Source organism: Paramisgurnus dabryanus, chromosome 22 (assembly GCF_030506205.2).
Source record: "Paramisgurnus dabryanus chromosome 22, PD_genome_1.1, whole genome shotgun sequence".
Classification (NCBI taxonomy): domain Eukaryota; kingdom Metazoa; phylum Chordata; class Actinopteri; order Cypriniformes; family Cobitidae; genus Paramisgurnus; species Paramisgurnus dabryanus.
Window position 1 is genome coordinate 19,254,456 of NC_133358.1, and position 22,331 is coordinate 19,276,786.

Consider the following 22,331-nt stretch of genomic DNA (forward strand, 5'->3'; position numbering starts at 1 on the left):
GTGAGGCAGAATGAGAGAGAGTGAGGGTGTGATATAATAATAAATTGTAAGTTCAATAAATAAATTAATACATTTAAATTGATGTAAACTGTTATTAAACTAAATAAAAATTAGACAAAATCATTAAATATAAAAAAATATAAAGATGTTTTCATGCAACTGCCCAATACACACATTGTACTGATTTTAGTCAGTGAAATTTTTATTTATTTCTTTACTTTTTTTGTATTGTTACCTACTTTAATGCTTATTTTGTAATTTTAAATAATTTAAGAGGTGCCCTTGAAAGCTGGTTGAAGGTCCTATTGGCCCGGTGCCAATTGAGAAACACTGACAAGTTTATGTACTTGTCAAATAGTCTTTGAAACGATTTTGTGTTGTGTTTTGAAAGTGCGTATTAATAATTTATATCGTCAAAACACATAAAACATGTTGTGGATCCTGCTCAAGGTAAATTTATAATCAATGTTAACAATTTTATTATACATTTAACAAAGAAAAGTTATACATAATAAAGGGTCAAAGGCATATCCTGCACTTTGCACAACCATATGAGTTTTAGGTTAGGTTGACTAAATCATGACAGAAAACTTGAACCACATTTACAGAACAGCACCTATATGATATGATGATTACAGGATTGGTTAATAAACTATTTCTAAAGTTTTACAAGAAGCTACAATATAAATATGTCTCATGGTGCCTTTAAGGGTTAAAAATAAAAACATTTGTAATCAATTTGTATTTTCTCAGCTGGTGTTAAGGGAGAAATAATGAATCAACCCACCATGATCTTCATCACAGCCAGCAAGCAGAGTTTACTTTAACACTCATGCATCAGTAATTCTCAGATTATTTTCACAAGATGCCTGAAATGCTATTGCAATATCCACAAAGAATAGAGAAGTTGACATCAAATACGGAGGTTGACTCAAGGCCATGCGTTTTTCCCTGACATCAAGCTGTCTGTTTATTATAGCAACAAAATGTACATCATGGAATTAATTAATATCTTAACATTTACTGACCAAAAGTATGGTGAATAAACATACATTTAACACATATATGCATTGAATACTTACATTAGCATTATTAGAGACTTGATCCTTGCTAGAGTACAAAAATAGTAGTTTTCAGGCATTTAGGGTCTGTCATACAGTCCTGATATCAATTCACTCCAAAGGTGTTTAAAGGTTTGCTTTGTGTTGGTCAATCAATGTAGGTCAATTCTTAAACACCAGACTCATTACAATTTTTATTTACTTTTTAATCAAGGGCATGTTTGCTTAAATTGTCTCACTGTACAATTTTTCAAAGTCAGTAAGTAAGAAATTAAAGCTGGTAGGTAAAATTCTATTCATCTTGTTAGTGAAGGTAAACCTGCTGCTCTTTTCAGATCTAACACCCACCTGTCTTGCCCTTGAATTATTAAAACCAGATCAGGGTTATACAGGGTCAGGCTAGTTTTTCAATTCTGTGTAAAAAATTATGTCAAATCAACACATGTTTTATGTCACTTTAACTTAAAAAAAAATTGTTTAAAGGGGACAGAGTAACGAAAGTCGTGTTATAGTAACGAAAATTTTGATTCATTTATTTGTGTTTGATGACACAAATTTCATGACACTGTCTTTCGTGACTCTGGAGACGAATGTCTTTTTATTTCTTTCCAGCACGAATTTCTATCAATGGCTGTTCGTGTCTTTGGCACGACTTTCTTTATCGTGTCATTTTATATTTTGTTTTCTCATCGTTGTTTTCTATTTTTTGACCATTGTCGCTTAGGGTTTGGGTAAGAATCACTTCCTAACCCAAACTCCAACTCCAGGCGAGAATAGTTTTAAAAGCGGAGGAAAAACATGTAGAAACCAATGCTTAAAATTACATCCAAAAGCAAACCCCAAATCTAACCCTAACCCCAAGCGACAAAGATTTAAAAATAGGAAAGAGGAAAAAAATAAAATGACACGATAAAGAAAGTAGTCCCACAGACACAAAAAGCCATTAATAGAAATTCTTGCTGGGAAGGATGAAAAAGACATTCGTCTACAGAGACACGATAAACAGCGAAATTTTGTGTCATCAAACACGAATACATTTATCAAAATTTTTATGGACAATATTAAACAAGATCAAAGCTGTGTTGTATTAATGCATACCTCTTTACTGTACAGAACATCTGTATGAAAATATACCTATTGTGACATAACAACATGCATTATTTACATTCCCATTGAACTTTGTCTGTATAAAAAGTGTTCATTCTTTAGAAAGAGAATGATTTAGTTCACAATTCAAGTGCTGTCATATCTTCACTGTTAATACGCTTTAATATTTTTACAATTTAATGTATATAATTAAATAAAATGTATAGCTTCCAATAAAATATCTCCTTTGCATACTTACATACAGTACATTGAATATACAGGCATATTTCTAGATGCCTAGTATAGATATGTTGCTATGGCTTATGGCAAGTAAGGACAGATGTTGAGAATGTATAAAGGTTCATTTGGTGCACTTCTTCAGAAGGCCTGAGGCGATGGTCTTTACGGCTCTCATGGTTTCTGTGCAGGTGGGATTGATCAAGGTTTCTGGTAAGAGGAAGCCGTAAAATCCTGTATCACGCAACTCAAAAGCAAAGGCATACGGGATCCCGTTCTTATAGGCCCAGTCTATCGAACTACCAGAGCTCACATCTGTAAGAAAGAAAGAAACACTTTTCATCTGGACATCTGAGCAACATAGATGCAGAAAAACATAAAACAGTCAAAGTGAGATTGTCATCATCATTGCTGAAAGGCTACCTGACAGAGCATGGAAGAGCTGATGAATCATAATGCAGTAGCTTTATGTCATTGATGAAAGAAAAGAAGACCAAATGTCCGACTTACACAGTGTGGTGGATGCAGGGCCGTATCTGTATCTCACTCCATAAGCCGAGTAAAGGGCACTTACTGCATTCTGGGCAGCTGACTCCTATAGGGGAAGGTTCAAGTATTGGTCCACTTGATCATTAAGGATGTCTGGCAATAACAATGTGCTCGAAAGATTATAGGTTAAGAGATTTTGTAGGCTGTCCAGTCAATACCGTATATGAGCACAAGGCAGGAAGACCAAAAATATTTTGCATTGTATATTTTATCTTGAATACAACCTTTCGCCCTCTTTACACTTTTTTAAAAATTATTTATTTATAATATATCGATGCACCGATATTTTTCCACCAATACTAATGTCCGATTATTATAATCTGCCGATATCAAGGGCTTGGTGGTTATATTAACTTGCATTAAAGGTGGGGTCCATGATTTTTGAAAAAAAAACACTTTGGAAAAGGGAGTCGGACCGACTACCAAAACACACTTGTAGCCAATCAGCAGTAAGGGGTGTGTCTACTATCTATCTGTGTGTTGTGTATCTATCAAAAGAAGGCCTAGATTCTTTTGGGGTAGGGGCGTGTTTGTTTAGGTGATTTCAAATGTCAACACTGGCTTTCAGAGATCATGCCTTTAACTAAATTCTAAAGATAACATTTTTTTATTACACACTTTATTATTTTATATAATGACCATTAAACTAGTGATGTTTCTTTACATTTTCTATACGCAGAGCTCAAATTCATTGCATTTTCCTGTTCTCTTTTGATTGACAGGATACACTCACTTAAAGGATTATTTGAAACAATTTCTCATTAATGCAATTATCTAATCAACCAATCACATGGCAGTTGCTTCAATGCATTTAGGGGTGTGGTCCTGGTCAATACAATCTCCTGAACTCCAAACTGAATGTCAAAATGGGAAAGAAAGGGGATTTAGGCCACTTTAAGCGTGGCATGGTTGTTGGTGCCAGACGGGCCGGTCTGAGTAGTTCACAATCTGCTCAGTTACTGGGATTTTCACACACAACCATTTCTAGGGTTTACAAAGAATGGTGTGGAAAGGGAAAAACATCCAGTATGCAGCAGTCCTGTGGGTGAAAATGCCTTGTTGATGCTAGAGGTCAAAGGAGAATGGCTCGACTGATTCAAGCTGATAAAAGAGCAACTTTGACTGAAATAACCACTCGTTACAACCGAGGTATGCAGCAAAGCATTTGTGAAGCCACAACACGCACAACCTTGAGGCTGATGGGCTACAACAGCAGAAGACCCCACCACTCAGCTCCACTACAAATAGGAAAAAGAGGCTACAAATTGCACAAGCTCACTAAAATTGGACAGTTGAAGACTGGAAAAATGTTTCCTGGTCTGATGAGTCTCAATTTCTGTTGAGACATACAGATGGTAGAGTCAGAATTTGGTGTAAATAGAATGAGAACATGGATCCATCATGCCTTGTTACCACTGTGCAGGCTGGTGGTGTAATGGTGTGGAGATGTTTTCTTGGCACACTTTAGGTCCCTTAGAGCCAATTGGGAATCGTTTAAATGACACGGCTTACCTGAGCATTGTTTCTGACCATGTCCATCCCTTTATGACCACAATGTACCCATCCTCTGATGGCTACTTCCAGCAGGATAATGCACCATGTCACAAAGATCGAATCATTTCAAATTGGTTTCTTAAACATGACAAAGAGTTCACTGTACTAAAATGGCCCCCACAGTCACCAGATCTCAACCCAATAGAGCATCTTTGGGATGTGGTGGAACGGGAGCTTCGTGCCCTGGATGTGCATCCCACAAATCTCCATCAACTGCAAGATGCTATCCTATCAATATGGGCCAACATTTCTAAAGAATGTTTTCAGCACCTTGTTGAATCAATGCCACATAGAATTAAGGCAGTTCTGAAGGCGAAAGGGGGTCAAACACAGTATTAGTATGGTGTTCCTAATAATCCTTTAGGTGAGTGTATATCAGCCATGACTATCGGCTGTTTTTAAACTATCGGAAGATGCTTTTATCAACAGATTCCAATATTGGCCTATATCGGTGCATCTCTAATTTTGAGAACATTTGAAACATCTTCCTCTATATTAACATTGTTTAACATCTACTCAGAATTTGTCTCTATGAAACAACTGTATTCATACTCACCACACAGTTAAAATTTGGGATAGTGGCATATTTGTATGAATACGGATAGAGAAGCATCTGAGCGTAGGCATGAATTGAAATGTAGGCCTTGATGCGCTTTTTGTGCTTGCGTAAAAACTTGGCGACGGACTTGACCTCCGGCTCAGACTCGGGATATGGACCGCAGTATGTGTCATCACATGGATGCTGAGAGGCCCCCTCATCTAGCAGAAATAAATATGGTAGAGTTGTAGGATATATTAATATATTACTTTTAACTTTAACTTTATGATGCTTTTCATTTTTGCCCTTTCATGACTTGACTTCACTTTTAGTTTTCTCGCTTGGAATCGTGCTTCATTCTTTTTCATACATTTTGTTTTTTTTATATAAAATCATCCTACATAATGTGAAGAACATTGTGTAAAAATATAACCTTGATATCTTTATATTGACTGAATAAGGCTTTCATCCAAAGTTATACTAGCCCATGCGCAGTTTAATGCTTCCAAACAGAGAGTTAAATAACTCACCACACCATTTGACTTTCCAATTCCGGTTGGCATCCACTCCCCTGCAGTGATACTTGGGAATCTTTGACCGTGTTTTCCGCCAGAATCTGTCCTGAGACAGAGAAACACAAGATATTTTCCTCAGGTTTTTTTTGAGAGCTTTATAACACATGGAAAAGAAGTCATTTTAGACATGCTATACGTTTAAAAAGCATGAAGCCACAAGCAATTCAATCCTGTATATTCCCGACACTGACAGTATTCATTTAATGATTTAATATTGAGAAATTCACATATGAGAAGTAGATACTTACAGTCTTCCAGCTGTAATGATAACCATCCACATTGAAGACGGGCATAATGTAAAAGCTCAGCTGATTCATCAGCCGCCTCATGATTGAGTCGTGTTGATAGGAGTTCAGCGCCTGTGTTCACAGCGAGCGATATTGTGACAGACTTTAACAAGTTCTTGATACACAAGAATAAAAATATTATTCTGTACAAGGACACAGCAGAGCGTATGAGTTGCCTTTAATTATGAAAGAATAATGGCCTTTATCTATATTTTGTACTGAAATTAATTGAAGTTAACCTCTTTCCTAACCTTTGACCCTATACAGAAAAGCTCTTGTACTGTATCTGTCAAACAAATGCACAGCAAAATACTGAAAATGTCACTAGATGAATTCAATATAGCATTAAAGGGATAGTTCACCCAAAAATGAAAATTCTGTCATCATTTACTCACCGTTAAGTTGTTTCAAACCATTTAAACCTTCTGAACACAAAGGCAGATATTTTGAACAATGTTTGTAACAAAGCATATCTGGGGCACCATTGCCTTCTATAGTAGGAAAAAAATGAATGGTGACCCAGATCTGTTTACCATATTATCTCCCTTTGTGTTAAGCAAAATAAAGAAATGTATACAGGCGAATAAAGGTTAATAATGATGACAGAATTATTTTTTTGGGTAACCTACCCCTTTAAATAAAGCACAGGAGTAATGGCTCGGTGAGGAAAGCTATGACCCTGTGATGAGGTTAAATTCAGGGTCAAACAGTTTAAAGGGATAGTTCACCCAAAAATGACAATTCTGTCATCATTTACTCACCCTCATGTTGTCACCCGCATAAATTTCTTTGTTCTAACCAAACCCCATTTACTTCCATGGTAGGAAAAAATAATACTATGGAAGTAAATGGGGTCCACGAACTGTTTGGTTACAAACATTTCTCAAAATATCTTCCTTTGTGTTAATCAGAACAAAGAAATAAATACAGGTTTGTAACAACATGAGAGTGAGTAAATGATGACAGAAATTTCATTTTTGGGTGAACTATCCCTTTAAGTCAGATTATGTCATAGGTCTGCCTCATTGTGGTGTATTGAAGGTATTGCAACAGAACTAAAACCTCTCTTTCCCATTTCTCTATCTATCCCTTAAAGACATTGGCACGACGACATGAACAAAATAAAATAAAACAAATACCTCTTTCACGAACCACTGGCAAAAAGCCGGACCAATCCATTCTCTCGCATGCACTCCACAGTCTATCCACACTGACTTCTTATAGGGCCGTGTTCTCTTTCCTAACTGACAGAAAAATGTTTTGGTACTGTAGGTCCAGTGCAATGTTTTTCAATGTCTTTTATTATAGCTTTCTATTTTCATCCTTTACCTGGAGCACATAGAGGGGACGTCCCTCGTATGAACGTCCAATAGAAAACATGTCCACAAGATGTGGGTGTGTCCTGTTCATCTCAAACATCCAGCTTTGGATCTGTAGAAGGGTGAAACACTTACCAGATTAACTCATATTCATGTAAAGGAAATGAAAAAAATCAAATAATAATATTAAGATTTTAATACACTTGTATTTATTTATTTTAATTTGTGCTCCATAATAAGTGAAGTCATTGGAAGTGGACACAGGAAGATTGGTTATGTAGAGATTTTAAATATTGGTGTTTTACATGTAAATTTCTGAGTCAACTAATGACATAATCTTGAGACGGGACTCTCTGTTTGAGCAGGACTCTCTGTTTGGTGTGCATAAAAGGCTGGGGGAAAGTGTTTAAGAGAAATTATTTGACAATTATTACATTTTCAATTTTGTTTGATGCACCTGGTGGTACAAATGTGATGACATAAAACACCTAAAATGTAAAATTCTGTCATCGCTTACTCACTCTCATGTCATCCAAAATTAAATGAATGCTGTAAATGATGAAATCATTTTAATCTTGGTTGGATTGCACATGAGTGATCGTGATACACTGTATGTTCATTTGCAAAAGAAATGTTGTCATGTCTTGACTGGCTTAAGATCTTTGTTCACCAGAAGAACTGAAGGTTTCAAATATTCATTGATGCATTCATGACATGGTTGTGTGACAGCATGCTTGAGGTATTATATTCTCAAAAAACTAATGTAATCCAGCTCTCGTCTGATCTGAAGATTTACCATTCATCAGCTTGTCACGAGATTAAATCACAGAGCAGGAGCTGTAGGAGGTTTGCGTGTTCAGTTAAAGTTGGCACTCGGTCTGATGGAGAAGATCTGTGAGTAAAGCTCTAATGATGGGTTATAGGAAGGTGCTAAAGAAAACCAGCCTGAGGTCTGTTTTTCTTTAGAGTCACGAGCATATCTCCTAAGATAAGACATTTTTTAATGCAAATAAATAAAACCCTCCTGTTATGTTCAAATTTTAGCAAAATGTTTCATGTTTGGGGTCTACATTTCTATGAAAACCTATCTTTTGTAGCACATACATTTAGATTTAGTAAAAAAAACTTAAAGTAGTAATGAAAACAATATATAACATACATTTTTTTATTTGAGAACAGTTTTGCTAGTTTTTTACATATTAATACTCATTAGATCAGATTTACAGGAACACTATGTGTACTGTATGTACTACACTGCAAAAAATTATATGTTAATTTTTAACACATTGTGTGTGTCATGCCATTTAAGGCGTTATTTCATGTTAAAATAAATGAAAGAGACAACACAAGTTGTGTTAAAAACAGTGATGGCAATAACGGGTTACAAAGTAATTCAGTTACTGTAATTCCACTACTTTTAGCGGTAATAAACCTGTAACGAAGTATTTTTTTTAAATCAAGAAGTAGCACAGTTACAATTAGTGAAATTTAAATGAGTTGGTAACTTGTGTTACTCTCTTTTGTGATAAATGAAGACTTGCAAACAAGACATTTCTGAATTAACATCATAGGTCTGTGGTGAGCGGCAAAATAAAAAATAACACACAAGGTGTGTTAGTATAGGGACAACACATTAAATGTGTGGTCCCTATACTAACACACCTTCTGTGTTATTATTCATTGTTGCCGCCCACCACGGTCTTGCAACATTAGATCAGAAATGTCTTGTCTGCAAGTGTTAATTTATCACAAAATCGAGTAACCAACTCATTTCAATTTCAGTAATTGTAACTGCGTTACTTGATTTAAAAAAAAATACTTCGTTACATGTTTATTACCGCTAAAAGTAGTGGAATTACAGTAACTGAATTACTTTGCAACCATTACTCCCGTCACTGTTCTTAACACAACTTGTATTGTCCCTTTCATTTATTTTAAGTAAGGGATAATGTAGAGGCAGCCGGTAGTTATTGGGAAATAAGCCCCGACAGTGTGATCAGGACCCGACGCGAAGCGGAGGGTCTTGTATCACACTGAAGGGGCTTATTTCCCAATAACTACCGGCTGCCTCTACATTATCCCGCTTATTACACGGCTACTTGCCACATAAGGAAAAAAAACTGGACATGAATATGAATTTGAAACATTTTATTGGCATATTTGTTTTAAATTAACATTTTTATCCTTCCGCGAAACTTGCACAGATGTATAAAATTATCGTAATACCTTATTAAGATCCTCTGCTTCATACTTGTCTCCATTTTTTCTCTTTTAGCCAGTCTTTGAGAAGTTTTAATGCCCATTCTGTATTTTTTTGTGTGTTGGCTTCGTAGCTGTCATGCTCTATTTTGTCAAGTTCAGTCTCAGTAAGCTGTCTGTGTCTTGTCGTGGTTGTCGAGTGTTTGTCACAAGATGGCGCCAAACAGACAGTAATCTTTATTGATCTTTATTGGCGCGGAGCGATTTTACTCGTGCAAGTAGTCCGGCTATGCGTTATTATTTTGGAGCGGTTATTATTTGAAAAGAACAAACCTGCAAATGTCTCAACTGACCAATCAGAATCAAGCATTCCAGAGAGCCGTGTAATAACATGAAATAACGCCTTAAATGGCATGACACACACAATGTGTTAAAAATTAACACATCATTTTTTGCAGTGTAGATACTTGGCAGTCAAGTCAAAACGTATCAAGGAAAAGTAAAAAGTAGGTTTAAAGGTTAAAAAATACAATAAGCATATTTTTCAGAGATGTCAAAGTAACTTTGGGGTCAATTTGGGGTCATATATTCACCTCTTCCAAAGTATGGTACACTTCATAGTCATACTGGAATTCCGATCGACGCTTCCTGGTGGAGCGATATCCGGTCTGTTTCTCGATTAATGTTTGGAGATTGGAAATAAGCACCCTGTGGAGAGACATAAGTGTCAGAGAGGAAATGTTGAAATAAAGAAAACAATGAACAGGTGATTTAAAGTGCCTGTCAAATCCAATTCCTAATATTGTTTAGGAGTTCCCAACAACTTTTTATATGCAAGGTCACAAAACACTGTCATTTTCTCACAATATAAAATTAATACCTTATTTCTCAGAGATCCCTAAACGATTTACACGAAGCCCCTAAACCCCACTTTGTGGTAGCCTACTCTACACCAGTAGTTCTCAAAGTGGGGGCCATGACCCCTGTGGGGCCCTGAGATGGTTTCAGGGGGGCCCCGATTTAATGACATTTTATAAAATAAATTAATTTATCATAAATTCTGTATAATTAAATCTAAAAAAAATAAGGCTACTAACCAACAGCACTATATTCAATCATTAAATATGTTATGTTTATTCCAAATTTTAAGTTTTGTAATATTTTATGTCATACATTTCCTTTGGTGGGGCAACGAAGGGATGTACCGTACCCCATGGGGGCTTCACGCTGAAAAAGTTTGAGAACCACTGCTCTACACAGTCAGTTGTCATTGGGTTTTCCGCACAGTAAACAATGCAACATGCATTGACCTAGTGCTTACGTGACTTACTGGTAAAAATTTTAAGTTTGAAAACATTAGACATGTGCTTATCAGACTCATCATCCTCCTGTCAGGTTTTTTACATTCGTGTAATTTACACCTTACTCAAGTGTTGGCTCAAATGTTTTTAAAACAAACCTTTCTAAAAAAAAAGCCCAGTTCAAGGTTAGACTCATATATCCCCAAATCTGAGTTACCAGTCACGCAAAGCAATAACAGACAAAAAACTAAACAAAACTTCCCCTATTTTGTTGTTTTAGGCAAGATTAGAAATCCACAATTTCTCTATCTGGCCTGTCAGGACCAAGCCAAAATTAGATGGAGTCTTTCAAATAAGTGTAAACAAAGCAGAAGGCACGTACATTTCTCTCTCAAACCATCTCATTACCCAGAATTGTGTGCGCAAACCCTTTTGCCTTTAAAGATGCTCAAATACATCAGCATGCCAAGTCTGTTTAGAAAGCTATGAGAAATAGAAAAGAAATAAAAGGGGGTAAGAAAAGGCCTGCCTGGGGAAATCGTTGACAAAGAAAGTGTTTCTGGCTGCGGCATGCAAGATAAACTACATTGTTACTGTTGATCTGGATGACTGATGGAGAGAGTGCTAGAATGAGTACTTTAAATCAAGCTTTCCCTTTTATGAACCTTCTGCACATGCAAATCAAATTCATTGGGATTTAAGTAGTGAACTGCAGAAAGTTTGCACTAATCAAAGGGGAAATACCATCGAAATGTGACTTTTTCCATGTTTAAGTGCTATAATTAGGTCCCCAGTGCTTCTATCAACTTAGAAAATGTGAAAAAGATCAACCCAGTAACTTAGTTTTGGTAAACCATTCTCGGCAAGCATGTGAAAAAAATAGGTCATTGAAATTTGGCACCCCTTGTGATGTCATAAGGGGATCTTATTATAATAATACCGCCCCTTTATTTGCACTATCCAACCATGGCACTGCCATTTAGTGCACAATAATTAAAGAGAAAATAATTGATAGCACAATTTAATTTCAATTTCAACAAACCACCATCATTCATTCAATGTTTGCATTTTATCAGCTCATTTGCATTTAAAAGGACACACCCAAAAACTGCAAATTTTTGCTCACAGCTACAAAGTGGCAATTTTAACATGCTATAATAAATTATCTATATGGTATTTTGAGGTAAAACTTTACATATTTACTCTGGGGACACCAGAGTTTTATTTTACATCTTAAAAAAGTCTTGCAAAATGTCCCCTTTAAAGTCCACGGAGGGAAGAAAATGCATACTCATAGTTGATGTGTGCTTGGTGTAGATGTCTCTTCAGCCATTGTGTCTTGTTTCGACCCACATGAACGTCTACTGAGCTGTTCTCTCGAATCAACGATGCACTGTTGGGCTGCCAAAGGTCCACCTGCAGAACATCAAACTTCTAGTCAAATTATTGTATTATTCTGTTCACTTACATTTAACTTATTCTGATCTGAAGTAACAATCGGGTGCAACAAAATGCATTTTTTAGCTGTTTTTAAGCTTTGTATTAGTACACTATTAAAGGTGCAGTGAGTACATTGGTGCAGGGAAACCTGGATAGAAATGGCTCATAACATAGCGGTTCATGTATCACTGAAAACAAGTTATGTATATTATGAATTTGTGTTCATAGATCCTCCCAAAATGTACACACAAAAAAAATCCATAGAAATTGCAGCTGGGTTGCTGGTAACTTACCGTCGATTTAAATTTATATTATTTACTGGCAACATTTTGTTCAAAGTTAAATGAACATTTAACATTTACAAGTCTTTGTCTTTACAGAGTAAAACAAAAAAACAGCATCAAGCAAAACATTCTGGGAAACAAAATCTGAAGCAAAAAAACAGAAAAGGGTTGATGATGATTTCTGGTTCCCAGAATGCTTTGCATGAGGCTGTTATTGTATAGTTTTATTCTGTTAATATTTAAAATGTATTTAACTTTGAACAAACTCTTGCCAGTAAATAACATACATTTAAATCTACGGTAAATTACCGGCAACCCAGGTGCAATAACATTGTAATTTCTAGGGAATTTTTTTTACAGTGTAATGGAACCATATAACCACATTTGTGGCTGTATGGTTCCATAAAGAAGCTCTCTGTTCCACAAAAGGTTCTTTGTAGTGCAATAAGGTTCTTTAGATTATAAAAAGGTAAGAAAAAAGTAATTATTTTAGGAACCTTTGATTGAATACAGTGTAAAAAAATCCGTAGAAATTGCAATGTTATTGCAGCTGGGTTGCCGGTAATTTACCGTAGATTTAAATTTATGTTATTTACTGGCAAAAGTTTGTTCAAAGTTAAATACATTTTAAATATTAACAAGTCTTTATCTTTAAAGAATAAAACTATACAATAACAGCCTCATGCAAAGCATTCTGGGAACCAGAAATCATCATCAACCTTTTTCTGTTTTTTTGCTCCAGATTTTGTTTCCCAGAATGTTTTGCTTGATGCTTTTTTTTAGTTTTACTCTGTAAAGATAAAGACTTGTAAATGTTTAATGTTCATTTAACTTTGAACAAAATGTTGCCAGTAAAAAACTTAAATGTAAATCTCAGTAAGTTACCGGCAACCCAGCTGCAATTTCTACGGAATTTTTTTTACAGTGTAGTATGAACTGTAACAAACCTTCTGTAGCACTTTTATTTTGAAAGATTCTCCTAAAATTCCTTAGATAATGACATGCATTCAAAGTATAGAGCTATAAAACAAGAAATAATTTGATTTTGAAAATATTTAATGAGAAATGTCAAATAGCTTACAAAATCTTGAAATATAGCACACAACTCATGTGGACTATTCCTTTATGGGGCTTGATCACTAAATGTTTTATTCATTCATTAAAACATCTTTGCTCCACGAAAGAAAGTCAAAGAGTTTGGAAAAACAAAAGGGTAAATAAATGCTCACAAAACAGTTTTTTTATAGGTTAAAGCTCCTTTTACTTTTTAAAGGATATTCCAGCTTGATTCGATGTATTAATTTGATTCAGCATGTATTAATCTTTGTTTATTTTAGTAAAAAAAATCAAACTTTTGATTTAAAAAATGTATTTGCAAATGCTTAAATAACATCAATTATATTAATAAATGTTTTTTTATTGTTAGATCATACTGTAATACTTTGTGCTAATGCATTATCTAATGTTAACCAAAAAAAAAAAACATTGTAAAATGTTACCTAATAATTTACATGTTCAAGCATTACAAGCCAACATAATTTGCGTTTCACTGTGTAGATCCATAAAACCACTTTATATTGCTAACTTATGCAGGAGTCTTTGTAGTAGCCCAGATAGCATGCCCTGAAGCATAACCTTAGATCTGCATGATCTGTCTTCTCTGTACGCCTGCCAACAAGTCACCACGCTATTGACTTTGGCTACAACAACTGGCCCATTTAGCAGAAAACAAAGAGTATAGCTATTCAAAGTGCCCGTCTGTGCACCAGCACAACCCTTTGAGGACTGAGTTACACTTGTTTACTGCAATGTTTCATTTTCATACTTTAAGTTCAGCTTTAACAGGATCAGAATATTTTGAATTAAACTTCTTAAGTAAGCAATATAATATATATGTCCTAAAAATTCAGTACATAAACAGTGCAAAAGAAAGCATTGTTGTGGCCACACAGCGTATATATCTGAGCAGAAGCCTTTGCCAACCAAGGCAGGTCACCAAATTAATATTCATAGAGTCAAGCTGATGAGGTTTTTAATGTGCCCTCCTCCCATTTAAAGTGTAGTCCCACTTTAGGCCACAGTTATGGCTTATTTCAGCAGAAAGAGAAAGCGCCAAGTGTAACACTATCCTATCAATGACTAAATTGACATAATAGCTTGCAGGTGGTCACGTGAGAGGGCATACAGAGTTTAAAAACTCTCCATTAGTCCCATGACCCCAATTTTGGGGGGTCTCCACACCCAGCTGTGTTAAAATCAACACGGCACAGTTGGAAATGATGTGCTTAACAGATCATTTTACACATGGTTTGTTACACTAGACACCCCTAAAGTGACTGTGCCAATACCGTAGTACAGTGAGGGTATATGATAATAATACTTTGTACTTTGAATTATACTATATTATTGAATAATTACCATATTCATTTGCCATACATATGGTACTCCACAGTTATTAAAAGTGTACACTAATATATACTGTCTGTATGCATGGGCAAAAAACGTGGTAACTTCTACTAGTACCTTTAATATGCAGTCTTTTAGATACAAAGGTGTATTTTTGAAAGGGTACCACCCTAGTGACAGCTTTTGTACCCTTTTTAAATAGATAGACTTACCGTCAGGTTGTGAAGAAGCTGTTTGACTGCTTGAACTTCTGTGTTGTTTATAGGGTTTATTCTGAACACTTGATCACTGCAGAAATTAAGGATTATAATTAATGTAAGTAATGCACAGGCGAAGGAGTAAAGCAAAGTTCAAACTAAATCCAAAGACAGACATTTATCTTTGACAAAGCATTACTATTTCATTTTATTTTACAAACAGCATATAAAATACAATGATGATTTGAATAATATATAACCAACTTTATCTGTATGACCCATTCAAAGCGTAAATCTGAGTTTCTCAATGGTAGGAATTTTGTGCACAAAGATATCCATCCTTTTGTGGATGCTTCCTAACCAGCACTAACTTCAACATTGTACATTTTTTTGGAGTTATTTCAAAAACAGAGTTGGGTCAAATGGTACAAACACAACCTCTGGGTTAAATAATCTCAGAAATGTTTATATTTGACCCAACATTGGGTTAAAACAACCCAGCATTTTGGGTTAAAACAATTATATTTCAAATTTGTCTCATTGTCAGTGACGGCTTGTGACAACTCATCCGAGAGGCGCAAAAATTCAAAGTCAGGGTTCCCACACCTTAGTTAACTCCAAATTCAAGGACCTTTCAAGGACTTTCCAGGTCCAATACCCTCAAATTCAACGACTAAAAGTGGGGACACATTTTAAGTGAGAGCTAAGTTAAATTGTGTTACCTTTTAAGATACATTGTTACAATTCCCTTTCGAGGGAACTTGTACTGCGTCACCGTGGTGACACTTTGGGGACACCTCCAGGGGTAAGTGCGTCTGAATTTGTATATCAAATTCAACCAATGGTGAGGCTTAAAGACAAAGACAGGGTGACGCGGGAGCCAGGAAGTATATCGCTATCTGAAATATTGCCAAAGACAGCTTTAGAGGGACGCAGGAGTATGGCAAGGGAGACGCAGCGTCTCGTTCACTTCTCAGGGAACAACAGTTACATATGTAACCAGAGACGTTTTCATGTGTCAAACACAACTATGCAAAAAAGCATTTTGGTATGAATCAACATTTGCATACAGAAGATATAAGCATTTAAAGGAAATAGTTTAGCACGTGTGCTTAAAAAGTTTGAATTTTTATGTTATTATCCTACACTAGACAGGGAATAATAGGGATTTTTTTCCAGAAAACTTCTTGAATAAAATAGATTCAAGCACTTTCAATGACCTGTATCTATGTATGTATATTTTCAAAAACTTTCTAGGGCCTTGAATTCCCCCCCCCCCCCAGATTCACAAACTATCAATATGTGTTCGGAGTGTCATGTGTGTTCCTTGTGTTTTTAAAATATGTGTTTGTTGCGTCATGTGAACCATGTGCATCACGTGTTTTGTCAAAATAAGTGCCTGCTGCACACACATCAAAACCGTTTATGATAAAAGAGACGCTCACATTCACAAAATACACGCAAGACACTCCCTTAACAGTAAACTCTGATTACGCATGAGATTATGCGAGTATCTGGCAAACGCGAGCGTCTCTTTTATCTAAACCCTTTAGACGTGTCTGCAGCAGGCACTTATTTTGACAAAACACGATGCACATAGGTTTACTCAATGCACATATTTTGAAATGACGAACCACACACATGACGGGCTACATACATGTTGTGACGAACTTCGCATTAAGCTCCCTCGAAAAAATAAGTCACCGGCCACCACTGCAACCCAGCATAGGTAAAATTCATCTCATTGTGACCCAACACTGAGTTAAAAATAACCCAGCATTTTTTAGAGTGTAAAGACCATTGCTGGTCAACCAAATTCACAGCACAGGTTTAATAATAAACAAAATTTTCTAAACCTTGTGTGGTTGCCGACCTATAGGTCTCTATAAAATGGCTCAGATCCCAACTTCAATACAGTATATGTACATCTAATGTGAGGACAAGTTAATTTCTCCAGTGTAATGCCTTGTTTGTAACCCTACACTGTAAAACCTAAAAAATTAACTAAACTTAAACCATTTAAGTAAACCGGTTGCATTAATTTTAAAACACACACATTTGAGTACTTTGAACTTAAAGAAATTGAGTCATATGCAGTTATGCACTTATATTTAAGTTCACACGACTTAAATATAAATACATAATTGCACATGACTCAAGTTCACAGTACTTAAATGTATGTGTTTTAAAACTTAAATGGTCTAATGCAACCGGTTTACGTAAATGGTTTGAGTTAAGTTAACTGTTTTACAGTGTCAATATAACCTATAATGATATTTGTCTTAGCAGCCACCGTTAAAATGATTATTTCTGGGCCTTTATCATTCACATTATGTATTAATGTGCAATGAAGCTTGCAGGTGACAGCTGTTAAATTGAGCTACTGTAGGTGAGAAACTAATGCCTCTGCAAAGGTTGTTTTCTGTGAAACGAAACAAAGACGACCTCATTACATCATTAAAAGCTTCCTGCTATTTTAAGATGCACGTGACGCAAGCGCTTCAGGTAACATTTTCCCTTTTGCGGTGTAATCGTGCGCAGCGACTCCATGCCAGCATTGTCTTGATAAAAGAGAGCCTCAAAAGTCATATCCCACTAATGGTAAAGGCAGAGGAAATTGCGCTTGACGCCACACCCGTAATTTCAAACTGTTATTTTATGTCTTGGATGATATTTCCCGCAGAATCTTTATTGTGTGCTGTCATGCAATATCTGCTCATCCTTGAGATCACAAAAACCCTCCCCTGCTCCAGGGTACAAGCTCTAATTCACATCAAAGCAAGTTTGGCTGATCATATACAGTAAGATGGCCGACATTAATGAGACTGAAAATGTTAAATTTCGCTTAAATATTTAACTCATTAATGTTAGGTTTTTTATCAAGATTTAGCTTTTTAATGTACAAAGGGAATACAACTCTAAAGTTAAAGTCAACTGTAAACTTTATTTTAGACATAATTATTGTCTGTGTCCAAAATTTCTAAAATGGCCAAGGCAGGAAGGCATCAAGGCACGTCCGAAGTCTGTGGCCGCTGCCTCATGAGGAAATGACTTCGGAGGCATGAAGGCAGTTCAGAGAAATGTTTCGGACACACTTCATAGTTAGCGTGTTTGAAATATAAACAGAGAGCGCCTTTGTGATAACTAATCACATATTTGAAAACTACAATACTAATTTCTCACTAGAAATGCAATTAAAAGGTGTAAAAAGTGAAAATATACATTTATTTACACTAAATTTGTGCTCCAGTCGCTTCCTTGGCCACCATTTTATTTTTTCGAACTCAACCAGGCTCGACTAATCACATTCTCATTGTATGCCCACGCATAGAATTGTGGGACAGGACAATGGAGGTATCTCAGGAGTCAGGAAGTGAACAAACATTGGATTCGGATGTGCCTTGATGCCTTCCTGCCTTGGAATGCTGCCTTTAAGAGTTTTCGGACGCAGCAAATGTTTGGTTTATTTCCTGTCTTATAAGATACCTTCATCCATAGATATGTATAAAGGCTAGATGTCTCGTCCGCGCTGCTGGCCAATTGAGTGGAACGTCCGCATTTTGGCGGCCATCTTACCACAGGGCGCTCGCTCACTCGTAGCATTGAGTTTTAATGATGCAGATACTTTTAAATGACCATAACTTGCTTAATTTTTTACCGATTTTCAAACGGTTTGGTTTGTTATAGACGTCAAAGATGTACCTATGATACTGCATACCTATACTAAAAATAAATAAAAAATTATTGAAACATGTTAAAGCATCCATAATTATAGCCACGTTAATAAAGTTTGTAAAAAAACAAACCGTTTGAAAATCGGTTGAAAATTGAGCAAGTTATGGTCATTTAAATGTACCTGCACCATTAAACTCAATGCTACGAGTGAGCGAGCGCCCTGTGGTAAGATGGCCGCCAGGTGATGCCGTTAGGGACTCGGCTGTAAGACATCTAGCCTTTATACATATCTATGCCTTCATCATCTTGTCCCACAATGCCAGCCAAGAAAGCATCTGCAATACAAATTTAGTGTAAATAAGGTTTCATTTTCACTTTTTACACCTTTTGATTGCATTTTTTAAACAAGAAATTAGTATTATAGTTTTCAAATATGGGATTAGTTATCACAAAGGCGCTCTCTGTTTATATTTAAACAAAATTCCGATACGCTGACTAAAAAAGCTGTTCAAATGCATTTCCTGGAGCTGCCGTCATGCTGCTGAAGTCATTGCTTCATGAGGCAGCAAGGCAAAAAGTACACAGCCATTATAAGACATATTATATGTAACATGTTTATAGGAATATACAGATTGGTATTACACTTATAAAACTTACAAGGCTTTTCTGAATAACATCAGATGACAACTGACTCACACATTAATGACAAGCCTGGCATTTGTGTGTGTGTGAACGTGTGAGGTTATGAGGTTGTGCCTCTTGGCTGAGCTGGGTTAAAACGCACCGGGCTTCACACCCTCAGATACATTAAGGTGTTGATTGTTGTGTTTTATAGCCCCATGTAAGGAATACATTTGATAGGATGGAGAAGCACAATGACCGACCCTGTGAAAGGAATTTATAGCACTTGTAAAAGACACAAATAACTACAGTATATAAGGTGGACATTTAAGCATGAGTACATGGTGTTTATGCTGATAAGTAAAAAGTGCATGATCATTCATTATTTATTTAGTTTTTTTTAAACAAATTTTTTCTACTTTATGCATGTGACAAAAAAACACTATATCATATCAAGCACCCATATCAAAGTGACCTAAAGACAGGAAGTTCTTTAAATAAATCTTAAGACAGCATCATGAGTTTTTATTATGAGCCATAAATAACTAGGATGTTTTAAAGCTTTTCTTTTGATAAGTATCCTAATCCTGCATCACAGAAACACTTGGACTGGCGTGACTGAATGTGGTGTCATTGTGTTCCCCCTCTAAAATATCACTAAAAAGAAACTGTGATATTATCAGTCTGTAAATTGTGATATCTCAGACGACCACAGGAATGGGCTGGGTTTTTATTGCTCCATTACTCTCTTTGGTTTCTGGCCGACAGGCCTATATTTTTATTAGTCTGACTGTTTGCATTTATATGGCTTTCCGACAAGTAGGAAACAAGTGTTTTCACCTCTTTGTGAAATGTTTTCAAAAATTCAAACACATGGATATATGTATAAACAAATGTAAGTTATAAACATAGCTCAAACTTTACATTTGCACATTACTGATGAAATATATGTTTAGGTATTAAGTGAAAAGTGCTTTCTTAAACTCTGGAAAAACTCTGAAGAATTTTCCTCTTTCTTTTCTTTTCCTACTCTCACATATCTTATTAATGATCTGTTTCTTTCCTTTACGTTGATCTATCAAAATTTTCTTATGGGTTTCTGTTAGTTTTTCCTTGATTTCTGGCCACACTGCATTTTCTGCATTATGCCGTGCTTAGTATTATTTTTGGCTTGTCTGTTTTTATGCTCTGCACAGTATACCTAATTTATTAATATTACAACATATAGCACATTTACACTAAGCAGATGCTTTTATTCAAAGTGACTTCAAAATAAAGAAATATTTAACACCTTGTCTTAGGGCCAACAATAAGCATAATACACAAATTTGCAAGTAGGAATAATATTAAAGCTAAACGTGAAATAAAAGAGGTTTATAAAAGAAATAGTTAGCAGTGTTTAGGGTTAAACTTTATTATTAACTAACTAATAACATTAATACTAGTTTTATAATATACTATTATATATTTTCATAATGACGGTCACAATCATTAACATTTCAGATATCAGATTAGATTAAATTTGGATTGGATCACAGGTTTTGATTTGTATCAAATCGTCACTTTGTGTTATTCAAATCTTTTTAGTAAAATTAGGAAGAGTTGTTTGTCCCAAAAAGTAGGATTTTTCTGATCCCAGCAGAAAGGTGGATTTCAGAAACCAAAATACGTAGCTTTAGTTGTATGTTTTTATTGTCTCTTCAAGGTAAAACACTTTGTGAACCCATACTGACCAAACTACCGGCTGTTTTTTACATAGTTAATAGTCAACATTGACATGTGATCCCATTTAGACACTAGTAATCCAGATTTGCTAATCTGAAAAACTGTGTGTCTGTATCAGGATAATCCAATCCAATTTTGCTTTGAAAAAACAGGTTTACCTGATCCTGCATAGCAAAACATGGGATTTCCAAATCTGGATAATTTTGATGCAGATTAAACGTTTGTGATTTGCTTAAAAAATAAACATCACAGACTGTTTTCCTAATTAGTCTGTATCGTAATATTATTCGGTTGCATTTCGTGTTTCTGCTGTCAATAGTGCTATCTGGTCCCATCGAAACAGCTTTGTTATAAATCCAGTACTTTATATAAAAGACATACTGACGTCTTTTCCTAAACGAAGAAAGCACTTGAACGCTTCAAAATGTTTTGAAAGATGTCTACTCACCTCTCTCAGCTTTGAATTCTCAGTGAGTCTGATTCAAGTTATCGAGTCGGTTCTCTCCAACAAACGGATTTAAATCAAAACCACGACTCTTTATTTATTTTAAAATCCCCACGCGAAATTATAGGCTAAATATTATGTAAAGTTAGTTAAATAACAATTAAACGCTTTCATATATCGCCATGTATTGAAAGACATTACGTTTATTACCAAACGGTCCCCGAATTGGTTCGAATGAATCATTAAAAAGAACGGCGCAAATAGAACGATTCGTTCGCGAATCTAACATCAGCAACTCCGCGCGCCGCTCACTCCACAACACCTCAAATCTTCATGCGCCAATGAATGAATGTGAAGGTATGAATGAAACACTTACCCGGCATAGCGGTTGTTGTAGAGATAAGCACCGGCAGGACACAGTGCGGTGCTTAAAACGATAAAACATCCGAGTAAAACATTACTATCCGAGTACTGTCCTCTGATTCTCAATGCCATATTATTTACCTCATAGAAATGTATATACGTTACGGTGATACTGCAGCAGTTTAGAGGCTGCGATATACGTATGGATAGTAAATGGATATCATCTCAGTGTAAAAACTGTGACGCTTTTCTCTTCTGCGTGTCCGATGTCTTGAGGTAGAGGTGTGAAATCACTCATGTGGGAATTCGGGTGGTATCCCGAGTCTTTTCAAGAGTTTTTGGAAGCATGGTCACGTGTCACAGGGGTTGGGAATTGAATCCCTGTTTGGAGTGAGATCAATGGAGGCAGTAAAGTTTATTAAGAGCAGCAGTATAATTTGATGCCATGGATATCGTGCTTTATAAAAGT

The 22,331-nt window shown here is 35.7% G+C and overlaps 1 protein-coding gene across 1 annotated transcript; it reads right to left on the reverse strand.

Annotated features, from left to right (window-relative positions):
* Positions 1-1,682: 1,682 nt before the first annotated feature.
* On the reverse strand, positions 1,683-22,150 carry cpa6 (carboxypeptidase A6). The gene is made up of 11 exons (XM_065259007.1): positions 21,876-22,150; positions 15,049-15,124; positions 11,998-12,122; positions 9,999-10,113; positions 7,217-7,318; positions 7,027-7,131; positions 5,849-5,959; positions 5,556-5,646; positions 5,044-5,246; positions 2,895-2,979; positions 1,683-2,699 (listed from the first exon to the last, which is right to left on the reverse strand). Exons 1-11 carry the CDS (start codon positions 21,992-21,994, stop codon positions 2,509-2,511), a joined length of 1,323 nt encoding a protein of 440 aa, XP_065115079.1. The 5' UTR covers positions 21,995-22,150; the 3' UTR covers positions 1,683-2,508.
* Between the last annotated feature and the right edge of the window lie 181 nt (positions 22,151-22,331).

Coding starts and splice junctions, on each gene's coding strand:
- cpa6 (XM_065259007.1), bottom strand. CDS start 21,994: ATGGCATTGAGAATCAGAGGACAGTACTCGGATAGTAATGTTTTACTC. Junction 5,647..5,848: donor ATCATTACAGCTGGAAGACT/GTAAGTATCTAC, acceptor TCTCTGTCTCAG/GACAGATTCTGGCGGAAAAC. Junction 5,247..5,555: donor TTGGAAAGTCAAATGGTGTG/GTGAGTTATTTA, acceptor TATTTCTGCTAG/ATGAGGGGGCCTCTCAGCAT.